Here is an 18,853-nt window from a genome sequence, read left to right as displayed (position 1 = left end):
TTTATAATTGGGAGAAGGGTTGGAGGTTTGAAATTTTAATTGTATTTCTTAAATTGTATGTTATTTTATTACTGTAATCTGCTTTGATTCCTTTGAGAAAAGGTGGAATATTTATTATTATTATTATTATTATTATTATTATTACATCTCTTCAAGGGGGTCAAAAGCCCTTTCAGTATGCTCCTAGAACTTGGGGGGGGGGGGACGTTTCTGGGGCTGTGGGTCTCTCTGTTGGTCCTCTTCTGCCGGGTTGTTGTGAAGTATGTGAGGGAGGATGCCCAATCTGGATCCTGTGGGCCTCTAAGCCTAGTTCCCAGGTTGACAGGGGATTGCCAGAGTTTTGAGGTCCCTCCGTCTCCCTCCTCTTGGCTTTGGCCAAGAGGATTTTGGCTCTTCTCTCCCCCCCCAGAGCCCCGTCCCCCAGGACTCCAGAGAAAACTCCCCTCCCCCAAGAAAAATGCTATTGAATCCTATCCTCTGCGATGCTTTCTATTTGGCACAAAACTCTTTCCCAAATGAAGCATCAGAAGAGAGGGTCTCTCCTCGGCCCCACTTTCCACAAGGGAGGGGGCTCCTCAAAGACCTTTTTACCTTTGGATCCCCCTCCCCTCCATGGCCATGCCTCTCTCCAAGGGTCCCACTGGCCTTCATTTCTCATAGTAACTCCCCAAGTACCCGGGACCCAAGGAATCCCCCAAGGAGGGGGCAGGGAAGGAAAGAGGGATAGGAGGCCTTGCAGGACCCCAGCCTTTCTTTGGGGGGAGAAGAGGGGCTTCTCCCCTCCAGCCATTCCTCTGAATGAACAAGGGCTCTCCCCACTTCCCTCCCTCCCTCAGAACAGACTGTGAGGGCAGAAATGGCTTCTGGGGCTGAGACTGTGCAGGCGCATATAGTCCCAAAGGCCCCTCCTCAGCAGGAAATAACAAAATATAACTGAAATATAAGTCATACAAGATATTAAGAGTCTTTGAGGTATTAGAAAATAAATAAACCTAAGCGTCCAATTCTGAGACTAACTTCCAAGATCCGCTCTTTAACTCTCTCTCTCTCGATCTCCAACCGACACAATTCCCCCAACTGTCTCTTGGTCTCTCAGGCCTTATATCTCCTTCTCACGGAAGCTTCCAGAAGGACCTTTATCTTGCTCTCTGATTGGTCAAGAGAGCCTTCCGTAGCAGTGATGTCACTCTGCATTTGCATAAACCTCCCTTTTCTGCCTAAAGAAGACATCCATTGACTGGAGCCCAGTCATTACACTTTCCCAAGGCAAGGCTTGCACCTATTTCCCAATGTTGTTCTTGGTGTCTGCCTTCCAGTTGTTTACAGGTCTTATGGTGACCTTATGGGAGTCTCTGAAGGGGTTTTCTTGGCAAGTTCCTTCAGAGTGGGTTTCCCATGGCCATCCTCTGAGGCTGAGAGAGTGTGACTTGCCCAAGGCTTCGGTTGTTTTGGAAGCCTTTTTGCTTTCTCTTCTAGAAGGGAGCTGAAGTGTTGCTTCTTGCTCTGAAGAATGAGAGGGACATTATGGCATCCAAAAGGCTAACATTCTCTGGAGTTATGTCTGATAATATGAATATATAGAATTGAAATACCTGTTCATTTATTAAAATGTTTATAGTGCACCTCATATCATAGATTCTCATAGCTATGTCTCTTAATAGCGGTTAACCAAATTAAACAGTATATAAAACAAAAACATGAAACAAGCTGGACAAGGCAACTGTTACATGGATTTGTAATTGGTTGACTGGCCGAACCCAAAGGATATTCAACAGTGGCTCCTTTTCATCCTGGAGAGAAGTGACCAGTGGGGCTCTGTCCTGGGCCCAGGGCTATTCAACATCTTTATCAAGGACTTGGATGACAGAATTGGGGGCATACTTATCAAATTTGCAGATGAAACCAAATTACGAGGAGTAGCTAATACCCCAGAAGACAGGATCAAAATTCAAAATGTTCTGAATAGACTAGAAAGCTGGGCTAAAGCTAACAAAATGAAATTCGACACGGAGAAATGTTTGGTATTGCACTTAGGGTGGAAATATGAAATGCAGAGATATAGGATGAGGTACACCTGGCTAAATGAAAATACTTATGAAATGGATCTAGGGGTCCAAGTAGACCACAAGTTTAACATGAGTCAACAGTGTGATGAGGCAGCTAACAAGGCCAATGCGATTTTAGGCTGCATCAATAGAAGTATAGTGTCTAGATCAAGGGAAGTAATAGTGCCACTCTATTCCGCTTTGGTCAGGCCCCACCTGGAATATTGTGTCCAGTTCTGGGCACCACAATTCAAAAAGGACATTGAGAAACTGCAGCGTGTCCAAAGGAGGGCGACTAAAATGGTGAAGGATCTGGAATCCATGCCCTATGAGGGAGTGGGAATGTTTATCCTGGAGAAGAGAAGGTGATATGATAGCCCTGTTTAAATATTTGAAGGGATGTCATATTGAGGAGAGAGTAAGCTTGTTTTCTGCTGCTCCAGAGACTAGGACCCTGAACAATGGATGCAATCTACAGGAAAAGAGATTCCAGCTCAACATTAGGAGGAATTTCCTGACAGTGAGGGCTGTTTGACATTGGGACACACTCCTTCCTCGGAGTGCAGTGATCCTTGGAGGTCTTTAAACAGAGGCTGGATGGCCATCTGTCGGGGATGCTTTGATTGAGAGTTCCTGCATGGCAGAATGGGGTTGGACTGCATGGCCCTTGTAGTTGCTTCCAACTCTATGATTCTATGATTCTAAGTGAACATGAAACATGTAATAAGAAAGTAATGCTATGTAATGAGAGGAAAAGGTATGTATACAAAGAACAATTACAATACACAAATCAGCTTCAATTTATCTACTCTGAATAACATACTGATGTAATGCAGAATAACATCTAAACAATGATAATGTAAAAACTAATTTCAGTTTATTACTATGAATAACCTACTAATGTAAGTAATACAGAATGACTGTATATAAACAAGGGCAATTGTGAGTACAGATACACAAAGGCTTCAGTACAATGACAATACATATCATTAAGAATGGGCTACAACAAAACAACAAAAGGAAGAATTACAAGACACAAACTCCCTCCAATATATCTGCTCTAGGTGACATGCTGAAATAGATGATATGAAACTAAATGAAGTTCTGTTATCCCTGTCTTTGGGAATTGATGGAGGACATTTCAAGACAAGAGGTCTTCCTCAGCCGCAAGGGAGCAGGCTGTCATCTGAGATACTCTAGTTCTTCCTCATTCAAAAAATGTGCCAGAGATGTCTTTTGCAGCCAATCTTCCTCTACTTTCCTGCATGAAACCTGTCCTGGTTTTGGGATCTTCTGGGGAGGCCCTGGTTGCTGTCCCACGGACCTCTCAGGTGCATTTGGGGGGAAGGCAGGAGAGGGCTGCTTGGGGGCTGCTCTCAGGAGTTGGGACCCCTTCTTATTCTTGCTGTTTTCATTAATATTCTGCTTAACCCCCCAATTTGGGACACAAGGCAGATTCTGACCATTAAAACAACCATTGTTTTTGTTGTGTGTCTTGAAGTGGTTTCTGACTTATGGCGACGCTATCCTGGGTTGTTCTTGGCAAGATTTGTTCAGAGGAGCTTTGCCATTGCCTTCCCTTGAGGCTGAGAGAGTGCGACTTCCCCAAGGTCACCCAGAAGGTTTCTTTTTTAAATCTTGATTGTATTAAAATATATATAGCTTGAATAGATGGTTCCTTACTCCCTGGAAAATGAAAAGAAATGTATAGAGTATCGGACGGAAATTGTTGGAGATGGAAAAACAAAAAGGGCACCCTTTACCACTCTATGTAAACCGCTTTGATCTTTATGGAAAAGTGGTATATAAATAAAAACATTTATTATTATTATTATTATTAGTGGTGGGGTTGTGAGAAAATTCAGACATTTTGGGAAATGATTCATGAATCCATTCAACAGATGCTCGAAATTAAATTCCCAATGAACCCAAAGTTGTATCTTTTGAATATAACTTCGGTACTAAATTCAAAAGGAGAAAACAAAATTTGGAAAATTTTACTTTATTTTGTGACGGCAGCTAGAAATAGAAATAGCTAAATTATGGAAATCTGATAAGAGACCAACTTGGGAAAATTGGATGTGAAAGTAAATGAGTCCAGGGAATTGGATAGACTTTCATGTATAGCCCAACATCATGATAACGGCAGAAGAAAGGAGGAGTGGAAGAATGTTTTGATAAAGTGGGGAAAAGAATGGGAATTAAACTTGTCGCTAGTGGAGGACTAATCAAAGTCCTCTCTTTTTACTGTTCTCAGTGGATTTGGGAGAATGAAATTTAAGAATATTATGCTATGCATGTTATAAATTGAATATAAGCATATTCTGTTTCTTTTTGCTTTCTTATATAAATCCCAGGTCAACAGAGGATGATTGAATGAATCGTTGTGTATATTAAAAACAACAGAGAGAGATCCATACAATGAAATTGATGTGAACATCTGTATAAATATATATTTCTTCAGTTGTTGTTAACCTTACAAAACAGTAAGAGAAGTAGACAAATTTTCTATGTAAAATCGAATGGAAAAATTTGCAGTTTCTTTCTTTTTTCACTTAAATTGTAAAAGAATAATTCACAGCTAGACATCATATTTCGGAGGGAGGTTTCAAGGCGAAGGACATTCAAATGGGCTCAGATTCAGAAGACGGAAAAGGAAGACTTAAGAGGGTCCCAAATGACCAGTCAAGACTCAGATTTGCTTTTACAAGCAATTTTTATTTGGATTATGTATTGGTCGTGTTTTATGTATTTGGAAACTTAAATAAAGATGAATTTTAAAAAAATACATATAACTTATAACAAACAAATGAACAACATTTAAATTACCAAACATACATAGGAATACCATAGATACATATAATTCTAAATGCAAAGTACATTGGAATAAACTTCCAAACCTAAAGCGACAGCTAGCTCCTTTCTTTAAATAATCCTCTTTTATCTCTGGCTAATTAGTCTTTACATCTTTTCTTGTTCTCAAGTCGATTTAGACTCATGGCAACCCTATGGATGAGAGTCCATGATTCTCTATTTGTCTTCATACTTAACCTATACCAGTTTTATTTTGAACTGGAATTATTCCCTCCCCTTTTCAATGTAAATCCTTTGTACATATTCCCCCAGATATTACCATTTCTTCCCACAATACATAGTAATCTTCATTACAAATTTGACGTTTATATAATCTTTATTATATTCTGAGTCATAAAAATAAAATAAAACCACACAAATCCAGTATCCATAACATTGTTAGGGATGATGGGAGTTGCAGCTCTTCTCCTGGCTTTCACTCTCACCCCCTTGGTCAGCGGAAGAACAACCAGTTTGACCAGTAGCTCTGAGAATTGGCTGAAGATGTCTTCCAATCTTCTCTGGAGTCTGCTGGTTCTTGTTCAGCTCTCAAGACACCAGTCAACACAGTAGTCTTCTTGAAAAGATCTACTTTTATTCTACTATATACACTATGCACAAAACAATTCACTACTCACAAAACTCACACTACTATGCTCCTCAATACCCACACTACTATACTCCTCAATACCCACACTACTATACTCCTCAATACCCACAAAAAGTATTGCCATACATTATTGTTTATATAGACATTTGTCTCTCTATTCATTATACAGTTGCCACCTCCTGGGCGTGTACATACATTATGATTGACATACCATACTTGGCTCAATCTAGACCTCACATTGCATCATACATTACTGTCCACTCAATGACTCTCAGGTGATATCAATTTGCACCTTTTCACTTTGTCATTGCCTCATATGTCCTTGGCTTTCAGGACCTTCTAATTACATTACTTACAACACCTGTGTGACAATTCAATAACTTTTGCTGTGTCATGTTACTTTCAAATACATTCATATACATATTATATTTCTTGTGACTATATATCCCATGTGGCTTTTTCCTGACAAACATCACTGTCACAAATCTTTCCGTTTCCTTGGACCCACTTTCTGCTTTCTGGTTCTTGGCCTTTCAAAGAGCTCACTTTCATAATATTATAACCGAACCCTGCTTTTAAACACAAATTTTATGCACAACTCTAAAATGTACGAACACAATATATCCCAATTGCTTATTGATAATATCAGTTTTCATTTATGTTCTTATCTATTGTCAAAATACCGTATGCATAACTTCGCAGTATTCGATTCCTTCTTTATCTTGCTTTACTTTAAGCAGGAGACTCAAACTTTCTTCTACTGACCTATAATTAATCAGACAATAAAAATACACATTTAAACCAATTTTTGAAGAACAGACTTTGTAGATTCAATTCCAGTTAATTCAGACCTGAAAGAGCTTCAGATTTCAGTTCCATTCTTTTCCCATTCCTCTTCTCTTTTTCCATATCGTAATTCTGAGCCCTACAAGAGAGTTTGTCCCGTTCCCTGCAATCATTAACTCTCTGCATCCAATTTTCCCGTCTTGGAGTCTCATCTGACTTCCATAACTTTGCTATTTCAATTCTAGCTGCTGTTACAAGATATAATATAATCCTCCAATATTGTCTTCCGTCCTGAGGGCTTTAAATCGAAGTTATATGGAGTAAGTACAACTTAGGGCTCATTGGGAATTTTATTCCCAGTATCTGCTGTATTGAGTCATGTACTTTCTTCCAAAATGTCTGATTTCCCTGCAATGTCACCATATATGATAGATGTTTCCCTTTTCACAATCACACCCCCAACAATTCCCCTGTGCTAATTTATAAGGTTTTTTTAGCTTCCATGGGGTGTAATATCACCTGTTCATTATTTTCATGTGATTCTCTTTTAGATCCTGCACTACTGGAAATGTCTTTGTTCTATTCCAGGCGTTTTGCCATTCTTGCATTTCCATTTTGCATCCCATATCCTGCGCCCATTTCCCCATATACTCTTTTACAGTCTCCTGTTCCATATTCCTGTTCAACAGTAGTTTGTGTCATTTGGATATCTTGTTCTTATCAGGTTGCCAGAACAAATCATCCAATCCGTTTAGTCTAGCTTCGATCCCTATTGTTGTGTTGTCTACCAGAAATCTTTGTTTTAGCTGGTAGGAATTAAACCACTGTATATTATGTCCATCCTTGTCAATATCTTCCCTAGATCTTATCGACCAGTTCCCTGATTGATCCTTCTTAAGCCAATGTTTGTAAGTGAGCCAAGTACTGATGCTTATCCATCTACCGAAGAGTGCCTTCTGGGCCGATGTCCAAAGTGCTAACTTAAAACAAAATGTCTTTTTAATCTTGTTCCAAGTGAGTAGTAAAGATTTCCTCATTAGATGATTATTGAAATCATTATTCATCCCCAACTTCTCATAACATAAGAAGGCGTGCCAACCAAATCTTAACTGGACATCCTCTAGATCAAGCATTTCTTTGTCCTCTAATTTAATCCAGCTTTGTATCCAAATTAGATTACATGCCCAATAATATAATCTGAAGTCTGGGAGCGAATAGCCCCTCTCTCTGAAGCATCTTTGAGCTCCTCCCATTTAATCCGAGGTTTGTGTCCTTTCCATATGGATTTTTTTAGCTCGGCTTCCCAACCTTTAAATATCTTATCCTTAATCTCTATTGGCAAATTTTGTAGCAGAAACATAACTTTCTGTAGAACTGTCATTTTGATGACGGCAATTCTGCCTAGTAGTGAAAGATTTAACCAGCTCCATCTCCTTAAATTTTCTCTCATGTCTTTCCATACCCCTAAATAATTATTGTCTTTAGAAATCCAAATTCCTAAGCACCTCAGTTTCTTTCCTACTTGGAAGCCCGGTTTCCTCTTTCATTCCTCTACTTCTTGTTCAGTCATATTTTTAGTTATCAACACTGTCTTGTCTTCATTGATTTTCAGTCCTGTGAACTTGCCGAATTTGTTTAGCTCCTGTAGCAGCGGTTCTCTGCCCCGATTTGGGTCCTCCAAAACTGTTACCACGTCATCCGCAAACGCTCTTATCTTGGTTTCCTTTACTTTCATGTTAATCCCTTTTATATTTGGATTACCTTTAATAGAGGAAATCAAAATTTCCAAAACAACAAGTTTATTGATTGGTCAACTGACCATATCAATGGTAAAATACAAATATCAGAATATCAAAGTACATATAAAGATAAAACTGGATCACTCCTAAAACTCATATAAAATTAGCCAGAGGGTTAAGGCACATAAAAGTTGAAAGTGGTCAAATTGTCCAAGTAGAACTAATTTCAGACGTTTCCTCTAATACAGAAGTTTATTGTTGTCTAACCCTGACTGGTGCAGACAAAAACCTGACAATGACCAAGGACACACTGGGATTCTCATCTTGTAATAAGAATTTTACATAAAATTGGACCAATTGTACTGGTAAATTTTAAACACCGGAACAAGAAGAAGCTGAATTTTTCCAACTTTCACCCATACATATAAATGCACTGACACCAGGCCAATTCTAAAGAAGTGAAATATCTAAATTCTAAAGAAGTAAAACTCCTTTTCAAGTAAACATGCATAGAATTGTGCCCTAAGTAAATATATGAAAGAACAAGAACAGATAAAAATGATCAAATTCACTGACGAATCTGTTTGTTCAAGTTGCAAAAACAGAACCCTTAGGGTAGCTGCTTCTGTATGTTAGGGGTGCATCAATGAAATTTTTTATTGTTTTTGTTTTTTGTCTGCAGTCAGCTGCCGCTGCTTCCTTATAGATTTAACCTTTGGATCTTTCTTTCCTGGTGGCTCAGAACTTGTAATCTTCATTTTCATATCAAGGCCACTATTTCCAAAAGTGGACGGTCCAGCTGCGATATTCAGTTCTGAATCCTCCTTCAGCTGAAACTGAATTTTTTCAAGCAAACCGGTTTGTTTTTGGATTTCCCAATAAACTGTGTGTTTCTTCTGGAGGGTACTTTTTATCCTGTCCAGTAATGAAAATTCCTCTGACATTGAGCTTGCTGGCTGTTTTACAAGTACCGTTAAGTCCTGGATATCTTTGAGAACAGACGCTTCGTATCTTTCATGAGAAAATGCATTCTCTTGAAGTTCTTCTTCTTTTGAATCAAGACTCATTCTAATTTTGTTCAGAATTTGAAAGGTATTGTCTTTATTCTGAGAAACTCTTGGGAAGTGAACTGAAGGAAACAATTGTTTCTCTGCAAGATGTTGTTTATCCAGGCTCAGGGACTGATCCAGGAAATCGTTACCCTCGCCTCTCTGCCGAGTGACCTCTTTCCTCAAAATTTCCATCACTTCTAAGAATAAGAGCGGTGATATCGGGCATCCTTGCCTTGTGCCCTTATTTACCATACATTCTTGGGATCTTTCTCCGTTGATAATTAAGCTCTTTGCCGATTATATATTTGCCTTATTGTCTCCCATTTCCATACTTTTTACCACTTCTATCAAAAAATCCCATCTCACGCCGTCGAAGGCTTTCTCCATGTCAATAGCAATTAGGGCATATTTTTTCTCATTATGTACTTGGTAAAATTCAAGACAATTTATAATCGTTCTGATATTGTTCCTAATCTGTCTGCCAGGTAAAAATCCGTTTTTCTCCTTCCCAATTGTCGAATTCAAAATTCCCTTCAGTCTGCTGGCAAGTATTTGTGTGAATATCTTATAATCAGTGTTCAGCAAACTTATTGGTCTACAATTAGTCATTAGCAAGCTGTCCTTTCCTTCTTTAGGAATTAAAGTGATACTCGCTAGCTCCCATGAGTCTGGAATCCCCTCTGCATTAAAAGAATTAAACAATTTATATAGTGGATCCACTAATTCCCCTTGAAATATTTCATAATATCTAGCTGTAAATCCGTCCACTGCAGGGGATTTCCCCTCTTTATAATCTTCTTATCTTCCCTCCGTCTATGGGGCCTGCAAAGGGAGGGGGCTTCCTTTCCTGGGGAGGCCATGGTCTAGATCTTCCCTGTCTATGGGGCTTCAAAAGAAGGCTCCAGGGCAGAGGAGAATGTGGCCCAATAGAAGGACCCTAACATTTCCCCAAATGAGCACATTCTCCGTCTCTCTGTCCAGAGGCAGAGCCCTCTTTCCCAAAATGGCTGCTGAGGGAGTCCTATCCAGATGCCCCCTGTCTTTCAGCAGCCCCCTTTATGCCATCTCTTCCCTTGGCACTTTCCTTCTTTCCTTCCTTTAACCCCCATCCCTTCAAGGAAGGGGACTTTCAGGCAAAGAACTAACAATGGCTTCCATGTCATTTCTGCATGTTCCCAGAGGAGGATCACTGATCTTTGCAGGGTTGTTGTGAAGGGTAAGGAAAGGATGTGTGTGTGTGTGGGGGGGGGGGGACTAATTCAGATCCTGTGGGCCTCTAAGCCTAGTTGCCGGGGGGGGGGGGTATCCCTCTCCCCAGAAGGGGCTTTGATCTCCCTCCGTCTGCCTGCTCTTGGCTTTGGCCTAAATCTGGGCTCTTCTCTCCCCCACAGACAGAGCCCCCTTCCCCCAGGGAAAACTCCTTCCCCCCAGAAAGCTGTTGTTTCCAATGCTATTGAAGCCTATGCTATCTGATGCTTTTTATTTGTCACAAAAGTCTTTTGACTGGGAGCCTCCCCTCTTCCCAGAGATAAAGAGGGTGCCCCCATTGGAAGACCAAAGAGGGGGGCTTGCGAGCCCTTATCTCCCCCCAAATGAGGAGGAAGGAAGGGAGAGTCTCTCCTCTGCCCCACTTTCCAGGAGGGAGGGGCTCCCTTAAAGCCCTTTTTACATCTTAAGGACCCTGCCCCCTCCCCCCATGGCCATGCCTCTCCTCAAGTGCCCCCTGCCCCCTTTTTCTCATACATTTCTCTCCTCCACTTCCATCTCTTTCTACCTCTGAACAGACTGTGAGGGCAGCAATGGCTTCAGGGCCTGAGACTGAGCATGTGCACATGCCCCAAAGGCCCCTCCTGAGCATGCGCAGGGCTCGCCAGGGCCTTGCTGCTGCTGCTGAGGCTTATTCTGTTGACAGCCTTTGCGGAAAGGGAAGGAGTGCACCCTTCTTTCCTTTCTTCCTTCCTTTGAGGAGACTTGGAGGATGCCAGAATGGAGCCCAAGGAGGAGCTGGACTCAGGAGGGAAAGGGAAGGAAGGAATGCTCTGCTTTGTACATATAGCTCTATCTGTCTGTTTGGTATGTGTTTGTGTGTGTTTGCCTCTTTTCTGCTTATGGCTGGGAATGGAGCTGAGGACTGATGAGAGAAAAAAGTGTATTTTGTGCAAATTCAGAACTTCTGTACAACAAAGAGTCCAACACATTGAAACAACAAATAACTTTATTGAGAAAACATCAGAAATTCAGTGTTTAAACCAGAACTGCCCTCCCCAAGACAAAGAATACATTGAAACCCCAACACCTAAAACCCACCCTCTTCCAATCCTAGCCCCCACCTCCACAGTCACACAGTCTATGCCCCAAAGGGAACAAGGCCCACTTTGCCATTCCCAGAAACTAGACCCTTTTGTGTTAATACCTGCCCCCACCTTTCTTCAGACAACATCCCACACTTTCCAAAAGCTATCATTCTCATAACTATTCTAGCCAGTTGTAAAAAAATCCCAGCACCCCCATCTAGCTGACCTATGCCATGACCCATAATCCCCAGCCAAGTTTATAACCTGAAGCAATTATCTACACTAATAGCAATTAAACTTAACAAACTATAACTTTAAAATAGAAACAGACATATAGACAGACAAACGTAACACACAAAATCACAAGGGCATTTCTTTGCATTATTGGATTGAAAATATCCTTTTTGTATTTCTTATTGACAAAAACAATGTTAGTTTACTGCTGAGATTGGAGTGGCTTCTCTCCTGTGTGGACTCTCTGATGTCTCACTAGGTGTGACTTTGAAGAAAAACATTTCCCACAATGCTGGCATTTGTATGGCTTCTCTCCAGTGTGGACTCTCTGATGTATCACTAGGTCTGACTTCTGAGAGAAACATTTCTCACAATGCTGGCATTTGTATGGCTTCTCTCCTGTGTGGACTCTCTGATGTTTCACTAGGTCTGACTTCTGAGAGAAACATTTCCCACAATGCTGGCATTTGTATGGCTTCTCTCCTGTGTGGACTCTCTGATGTTTCACTAGGTCTGACTTCTGAGAGAAACATTTCTCACAATGCTGGCATTTGTATGGCTTCTCTCCTGTGTGGACTCTCTGATGTTTCACTAGGTCTGACTTCTGAGAGAAACATTTCTCACAATGCTGGCATTTGTATGGCTTCTCTCCTGTGTGGACTCTCTGATGTTTCACTAGGTCTGACTTCTGAGAGAAACATTTCCCACAATGCTGGCATTTGTATGGCTTCTCTCCTGTGTGGACTCTCTGATGTTTCACTAGGTCTGACTTCTGAGAGAAACATTTCCCACAATGCTGGCATTTGTATGGCTTCTCTCCTGTGTGGACTCTCTGATGTTTCACTAGGTCTGACTTCTGAGAGAAACATTTCTCACAATGCTGGCATTTGTATGGCTTCTCTCCGGTGTGGACTCTCTGATGTATCACTAGGTGTGGCTGCCGAGAAAAACATTTCCCACAATGCTGGCATTTGTATGGCTTTGCTCCTGTGTGGATTCTCTCATGACTCACAAGTTCTTCTGTAAAGAAGGACAATCACAGTCAAGAATGAATACCAGAATTAAGAGAGGAGGTTGTTACCCCAATTTTTAGCCCTTGCTGAACCCTCCCTATTTGATATTAAATTAATAAAGTTGGTGAGAGTGACCCGAGCATGACACTATTGCAGATGTCCCGAAATCCATGGAACAATTGTATCCCTACTGACAGGAGCAAAGAAGAGATTGTAGTAGAACTGCTTTAAGGGAATTGGACGAAGCAGATAGTCAAAGGGCTGTTGAAAAAATATTCCATTAAACATGATTTAAAATATTTTGATTGACAAGTGGCATCATTTCCTATCTGCCTTAAGGGAATTGGTCGAAACAGATAGTCAAAGGGCTGTTGAAAAAATATTCCATTAAACATGATTTAAAATATTTTGATTGACAAGTGGCATCATTTCCTATGAGGCTGCCATAGAGTACTGAGTCAGAGCCCAAAGCATGATGCAATCTAACTGCAGAGGTCACTTCATGCTCTTTTGCACCAGATGACTCACAACCAATACACTATACAGCTCATCTGCAGATTGGTGTAGACTGGATTGGAGTTGTGTGTACAAGAGATGGTGAAGTTGATGGAAGTCAGAGAGCTTGCAAAGATTTGTATTATTTTGCAACTCAGGATAGAGAACCTCCAAGGACTTGGGTGAAATCAACTGTGTCTGTGAGTTACTTTTAAGTGTGGACAGTAGTCAGTGCATTGCCAAAACCTATATCTGGATATTTGTTTCCATACTCTGCTATGTTATTGTTGAGCTGAATCTGGAAGTGTTGCTTTCAGATCGCGCTGTACATTGGCTTATGAACAGGACTGGAATTCAGAGCCAAGAAGGACCTGAGAGCCGGTGTGCTAATCCCTTTTGTCTGAGGTATTTGCATCAAGCATCCGTTGCATTCAATTTGGATTCAGACAATTCTTTCCCCTCCCAGGAAACATACTAAAGCGATTTAAACCATTTTGAACTCTCAGTCTCTGTCTGTAAGCAACAATTTCAGTATAAATGTCCACCCCGATAGTTATTGTTCTTTGGCGTCAGTCCCATTGCAGAGAGAAACTCTGTTGGTTTACATGGCTAAGCGCCTCAATATACTCAACAAAACCACTTTCTGTTCCCTTGCAGGACCCTCAGCAATTCGAATCAAGAACATTCTAGGAAATGTATTACCATTAGTATAGCTTTACATTATTCACCAATCCCACCTTTTTTACTTACCTCTTGTGTGTATGTATGAATGCTTGTGTGTGTGTGTGTGTGTGCGCGCGCGTGCATGTATTTTCCTTTTTCCCTAAATAAAACATAAAAACCCATTTGAAATGCCTCTGGAGTTATGTGAGATTGCGTGCCTGGTATAGTTGGGCTGACCTCCGAGGTCACTGTTGCCTGAACAAAATTATGTCTCTTCTTTGGGCTAAGTACCAAATACCCCCCCCCCCCCCCCCCAAAGCATAGCACTTGCAAGTGTCCTCCCCAGACTCCAGCATTTTGGGTAACAAAGGGCCTCTGGAACGAAAAATGCAGCTAAGCAAGATCAGGTTAGAAAATAAAAGTGCTTTTTCTCTAATTGTGTCCTCCTTTCCTTCCTTCCTTCCTAAATATTACTCATAATTGCTAAATAAAACCACTTAATATGTCTGAAAACAAGGACCTGAGCCGGTTCTCAATAGTTCACTAAAACCAGTTCACTGAAACCTGGCCCTTCCCAGGGGTCCCTTCCTCTCCGCACAGAGCTAGGCGATCCTGGCTTTGCTCCTGCCTTCCCCTCCTGGCTCCCAGAGGCCTGATCCCCTTCACTTTCTCCCTCTGCGATCTAACCTTCTTTCTTGCCCATCAGCATCTCATTTTCAGCATCTCTTCCCTGCCTTTCAATTTTTCACTTTCTGTCTGTCTCTTTATCACAGACATATACCCACAGAGTGTGATACATAAAAGGGGCACTTTGAGGCCCATTTGTTGAGAAAGGCGGGATAATCGATATACAAATAATTCATTGGCAAAGGCAGAGCAAAGGAGCTGGGACCTGGACTCCAATTTTGGTGAGGGTCAAGCGCCAGTGAGCAGCCTTAAAACAGCTTTAAAACATTTTTAAGGCAGGCATGGACTACTGATGGGGTTTGGAGGAGATCTCAGGGGCAACCCTACATTGTATTGCCGGGGGGGGGGGGGGCAGAATGAAATAATATTCTGCTCTTCAGCATCTCACAGCATCCCTTTGGAGAAGTGGAGGCCATTTTACCACTGTTGTGCCCTCCCTGAGCCACTGCTCAGATCTTTCCCCCAAGAAGACGCTCCAGAGCTTTGAAAGGATGGAAGAGGCACCAAAAAAGGTAGGAAACTTGCTCAAGGGTGTGCTGAGTACCATTTGGGTGTGAAAAGCATTAATGTCAATGGCTTCTTTCCACAAAATCCTAGGTTAGGCAGTTTAGGATGGAGTATTTAGAATCCTTAGAAACTGGAGAGCAATAGTGCCTCACTGAACTACAGATTCAAATATTCTACAGGATGTTGCTATCACAATTAAATTAGGCTTGAAAGGGATCTAGGACTCCTAGTAGACTGCAAGTTGAACATGGGCCAACAGTGTGATGCGGCAGCTAAAAAGGCCAATGTGATTCTAGGCTGCATCAATACAAGAATAGTTTCTAGATCAAGAGAAGTATTCTGCATTGGCCAGGCCTCACTTGGAATCATCCTGTGTAGAGTTCCAGGCCCCACAATTCAAAAAGGATGTTGACAAATTGGAGCATGTCCAAAGGAGGGCAACCAAAGTGGTGAAGGGTCTGGAAACCATCAAGGTCTATGAGGAGCAGCTTAGAGAGGTGGTTATGTTTATCCTGGAGAAAAGAAGATAAAGAGTGGATATGATATCCATTTTTAAGTATTTGAAAGGTTGTCATGTTGTACAAGGAGAAGGCTTGCTTTTTGTTGCTACAGAGAAAAGGAGACACCACAATGGATGCAAGACACAGGGAAAGAGGTTCCACCTAAACATTAGCAGGAACTTTGTGACAGTAAGAGGTCTTTGACAGTGGAATATATTCCCTTAGAGTTTGGTGGAGGTCTTTAAAGAGAGGCTGGATGGTCATCTCTTGGGGGTGATTGGATGTGTATTCCTGCATGGCAGAAGTGGGTTGAACTGGATGGCCCTTGTGGTCTGTTCCAACTCTATGATTCTATAATTCTAGTACAACCAAAGCGACACAATAATATAGTATGAAAGGGCCTTCAGTCTTTATAGAAAGAGCAATGGATTCAGGTTCCTTACCTACAGAAGCCACATTCTCGTAATTGTCCATCATTACATAACTGTACAAAAGTTTCTGTTTCTTTGTCAACAGATTCCATTCATCTTCGGAGAAATATACTGCCACATCTGCAAAGGTCACCTGAAATAGGAAATAGTCCTCATCCAGATAGTGACTAAATAAAAGGGGAGGAAAGCACATAGTTCATCCCAAATATTGTTTCATCACTTCAGAATTCAGTTCAGGAAATAAACTTTAAATTCTGTCAACAAGAAAAAAATCTACTGCCTTTGAGATCAATTTGGTTTGAATACTTTCAATATAACAAACAATATAATTTAGGCCATGGCTGGGATATAGAGGATGGATTAGGATACTGACTATCCCAACACATTTAGTACATTTATCCACAAAAGAATTATGGTGCATTTAGCAATTTCTTGCCAAATTTCAGAGGCAAATTTCATTTTTAAAAAACAGTTCTGGGGAGCACTCTGGACTTGAGGGCCACTGGGCCCACCCCCAATTTAGATCCAGAGATGGTCTCCCATATCCCCAACATTTCACAGACAGGAAAAGCAAGGCACATGTGCACAAGCAACACCAGAAGATGGAGAGGATGGCCAAAGTTGTTTATGAGGAAGATCACACAAGCTAGGAAGGGCACAGCAGTTTGCTTTTGCCTCCACCTCCTGAGCCAAAAAGGAAGACCCTGGCAACTTATCTCCTCTCCTCTCCCCCCTTTTGAGTAGATGGGGTGCAAACCCCTTGGAAGTCATTTTTCAGCAACCCAAGAGACCTGAGGAGAAGGGGGAATGTGGGAGGAGGAGAGAGAAACCGGGACATTTTTGAAAGCCCCTGAAAAAGTGGGCTAACCAGGACATTCTCTGCCAAACTGGGACAATATGTTCTTTACTTGCTTTCATGAACTGGCCCTGCAGTGACACAAATGAAATTAATACTCAGGATGGCGACTCACCAAAGAGTTGTACTTGGACAGCCTCTTTCTCTTGGAGCCCAACTCCCTCCACTTGTCCTCTGTGTTGGCCATTAGGTGGGCAGGGGGCGGGGGTCCTGGTGTCCTGGACTTGGGTCTCTTCCAGAAAAATATGCCCCAAAGCTGTGTACAAGGAGGCCGAGATGAAGTTCCTGAGAAAAGAGACTAGTGTTAGGCTTGGTTTGTCAAGAAACACTGCATCACTCAAAGACACAGAGAACAGCATGCTACTAGTGAGAGACGCAGGTGACATATGCATCCTTTGAGCCAATGCAGAGGTGGGCATCCCCTTCCTCCCTCTTCACCAAACAAAGCTCCCTGGACCTAACATAGATTCACTGCAGCTCCCCTACACAACAGATACTCCATGTTAAAATGCTTTTGACATTGCTATGTTGCGCAGCACGTGAAGTAACACGTTAACGTATGGTGCCAGATTCTGCACCTTGACTGTAGTCAGTAGATTGTGAGCTGAAGAAACACCTGTCGCTTTCTCAATGAGCAAAGAGACACTGTAATCTTCTCTCAGATGAGTCTTTTATGCATATAAGAAGTTCCAGTGTGTACAGCACTATATACATCGACACCCTCCACCATCCACACCAGTAACAACCCACTCTGAGGCACACACAGTCTGACTCTTCCTCAGTGACAGTTGAGAATGACAGTTGACAGTTGCATCAACATTCCAATGATGCACTGTTTAAATGCTGAGACATCTAACTGCCACTAGAGCTGTCAATGGCTTCCACAACAGCTCCACCTAGTGGCCACATGCCTGTCATTTCCTCAGACCTGTTCACCATGGTCCTGACACTCCATGCCTTGTGAGAGTGGAGGGGGGTCAGGGGATGGGGAATTGGGGAGGACCCTGGCTATGTCCCTGTAGCTAGATGTGAAATGAGCGCATCATCTGCTGAAACCTCCTGACCTCCCCAGTGGCCCTCAGAGGAGAATGCCTTCCTTTGGCTTCTGGCTAGAGAAACACAGCTGGATGCTTCTCCAATGCCTCGCACCCAACACTCTCATCAGGCATGGAATGACCATGGAGCATGGCTTCCACAATTCCCATTTTGCATTTTGTATTCCTTCTAATTTCACATCTATTTTAAACCTCTCCCTCATTTGACGATAAAGATACCAGTGACAATCTAGGCCAGATTCTTTAGGTTCTTCTTGTGTTTTGATCTCTAGTTTTCCTTGAGATTCTTTCAGTACATCCTTGGATCTTAACCATTTAGTTTTCTGGATACTTTTCCTCCCGAAAAGAGCCTCATGCGGCAAACACCATAAAGGTATTTTTGGACATATTCTACACTTGTTTTCCCCCAGATCTTCAATAGAGCTTTTCTTACGAAATGATTTGTGCTTTCTTTATGAACTTTCTCTTTGCCGTAAATTAGGTATCCATGCCACCCAAATCTTAAATGTTCACCCTCCAGACATAATAATTGTTCATTCTCTGACATAAACCATTCTCTAATCCAAACTAAACAACAAGCAGCATAATAAAGTCCTCCTCTACTTTTGTCATCACAAAGTATTTTCGTTTTTATCCTGGCTCTTTTTTTTATTCCAAATAAATTTTGAGATTTCCTTTTGCCATAGATTCAAGGGTTTTCATTCTGGATGATGGGTATCGCTTGGAACAGAAACAGTATTTCAGGAAGGAAACTCATTTGGATCAGTGATATTTTTCCTAATATCGATAAGTGTAATTTCCCCCATTTTTCTAGGTCTTTTCTGATTTCCTTCCATGTGTCTCATAGTTATTATGAAATAGATCTGAGTTTGTATTTCTTAAATTGATTCCTAGATATTTAACTTTATTTCCCACTTTAAATCCACTAATTTCTTCCAGGATTTATTCTTCCTTTTCCCCATATTTTTTTTTTATTAATGTTGTTTTGTCTCTGTTTCCTTTGCCCTTTGTCTTCCTCTGAGGCTGAGAGAGT

The 18,853-nt window shown here is 41.5% G+C and overlaps 1 protein-coding gene across 1 annotated transcript in view; it reads right to left on the bottom strand.

Annotated features, from left to right (window-relative positions):
- LOC149301567 (uncharacterized) overlaps nucleotides 1-15,347 on the bottom strand; it is a 107,883-nt gene extending 92,536 nt beyond the window's left edge. Inside the window, exons 1-2 of the mRNA XM_089484241.1 lie at nucleotides 15,338-15,347; nucleotides 11,870-12,633 (exon numbers count right to left, since the gene is read on the bottom strand). Of these exons, the coding sequence (XP_089340367.1) occupies nucleotides 11,870-12,633; nucleotides 15,338-15,347 (774 nt within the window). The remainder of the gene's footprint in view (nucleotides 1-11,869; nucleotides 12,634-15,337) is intronic.
- Nucleotides 15,348-18,853: the final 3,506 nt, after the last annotated feature.

Source organism: Sceloporus occidentalis, unplaced genomic scaffold, assembly GCF_023333645.1.
Source record: "Sceloporus occidentalis isolate IW3139 unplaced genomic scaffold, rSceOcc1.0.p SCAF_21, whole genome shotgun sequence".
NCBI classification, from domain to species: Eukaryota; Metazoa; Chordata; class Lepidosauria; order Squamata; family Phrynosomatidae; genus Sceloporus; species Sceloporus occidentalis.
Note: the sequence above shows the minus strand (reverse complement) of the source record. Positions and strands in the feature narration are given on the sequence as shown.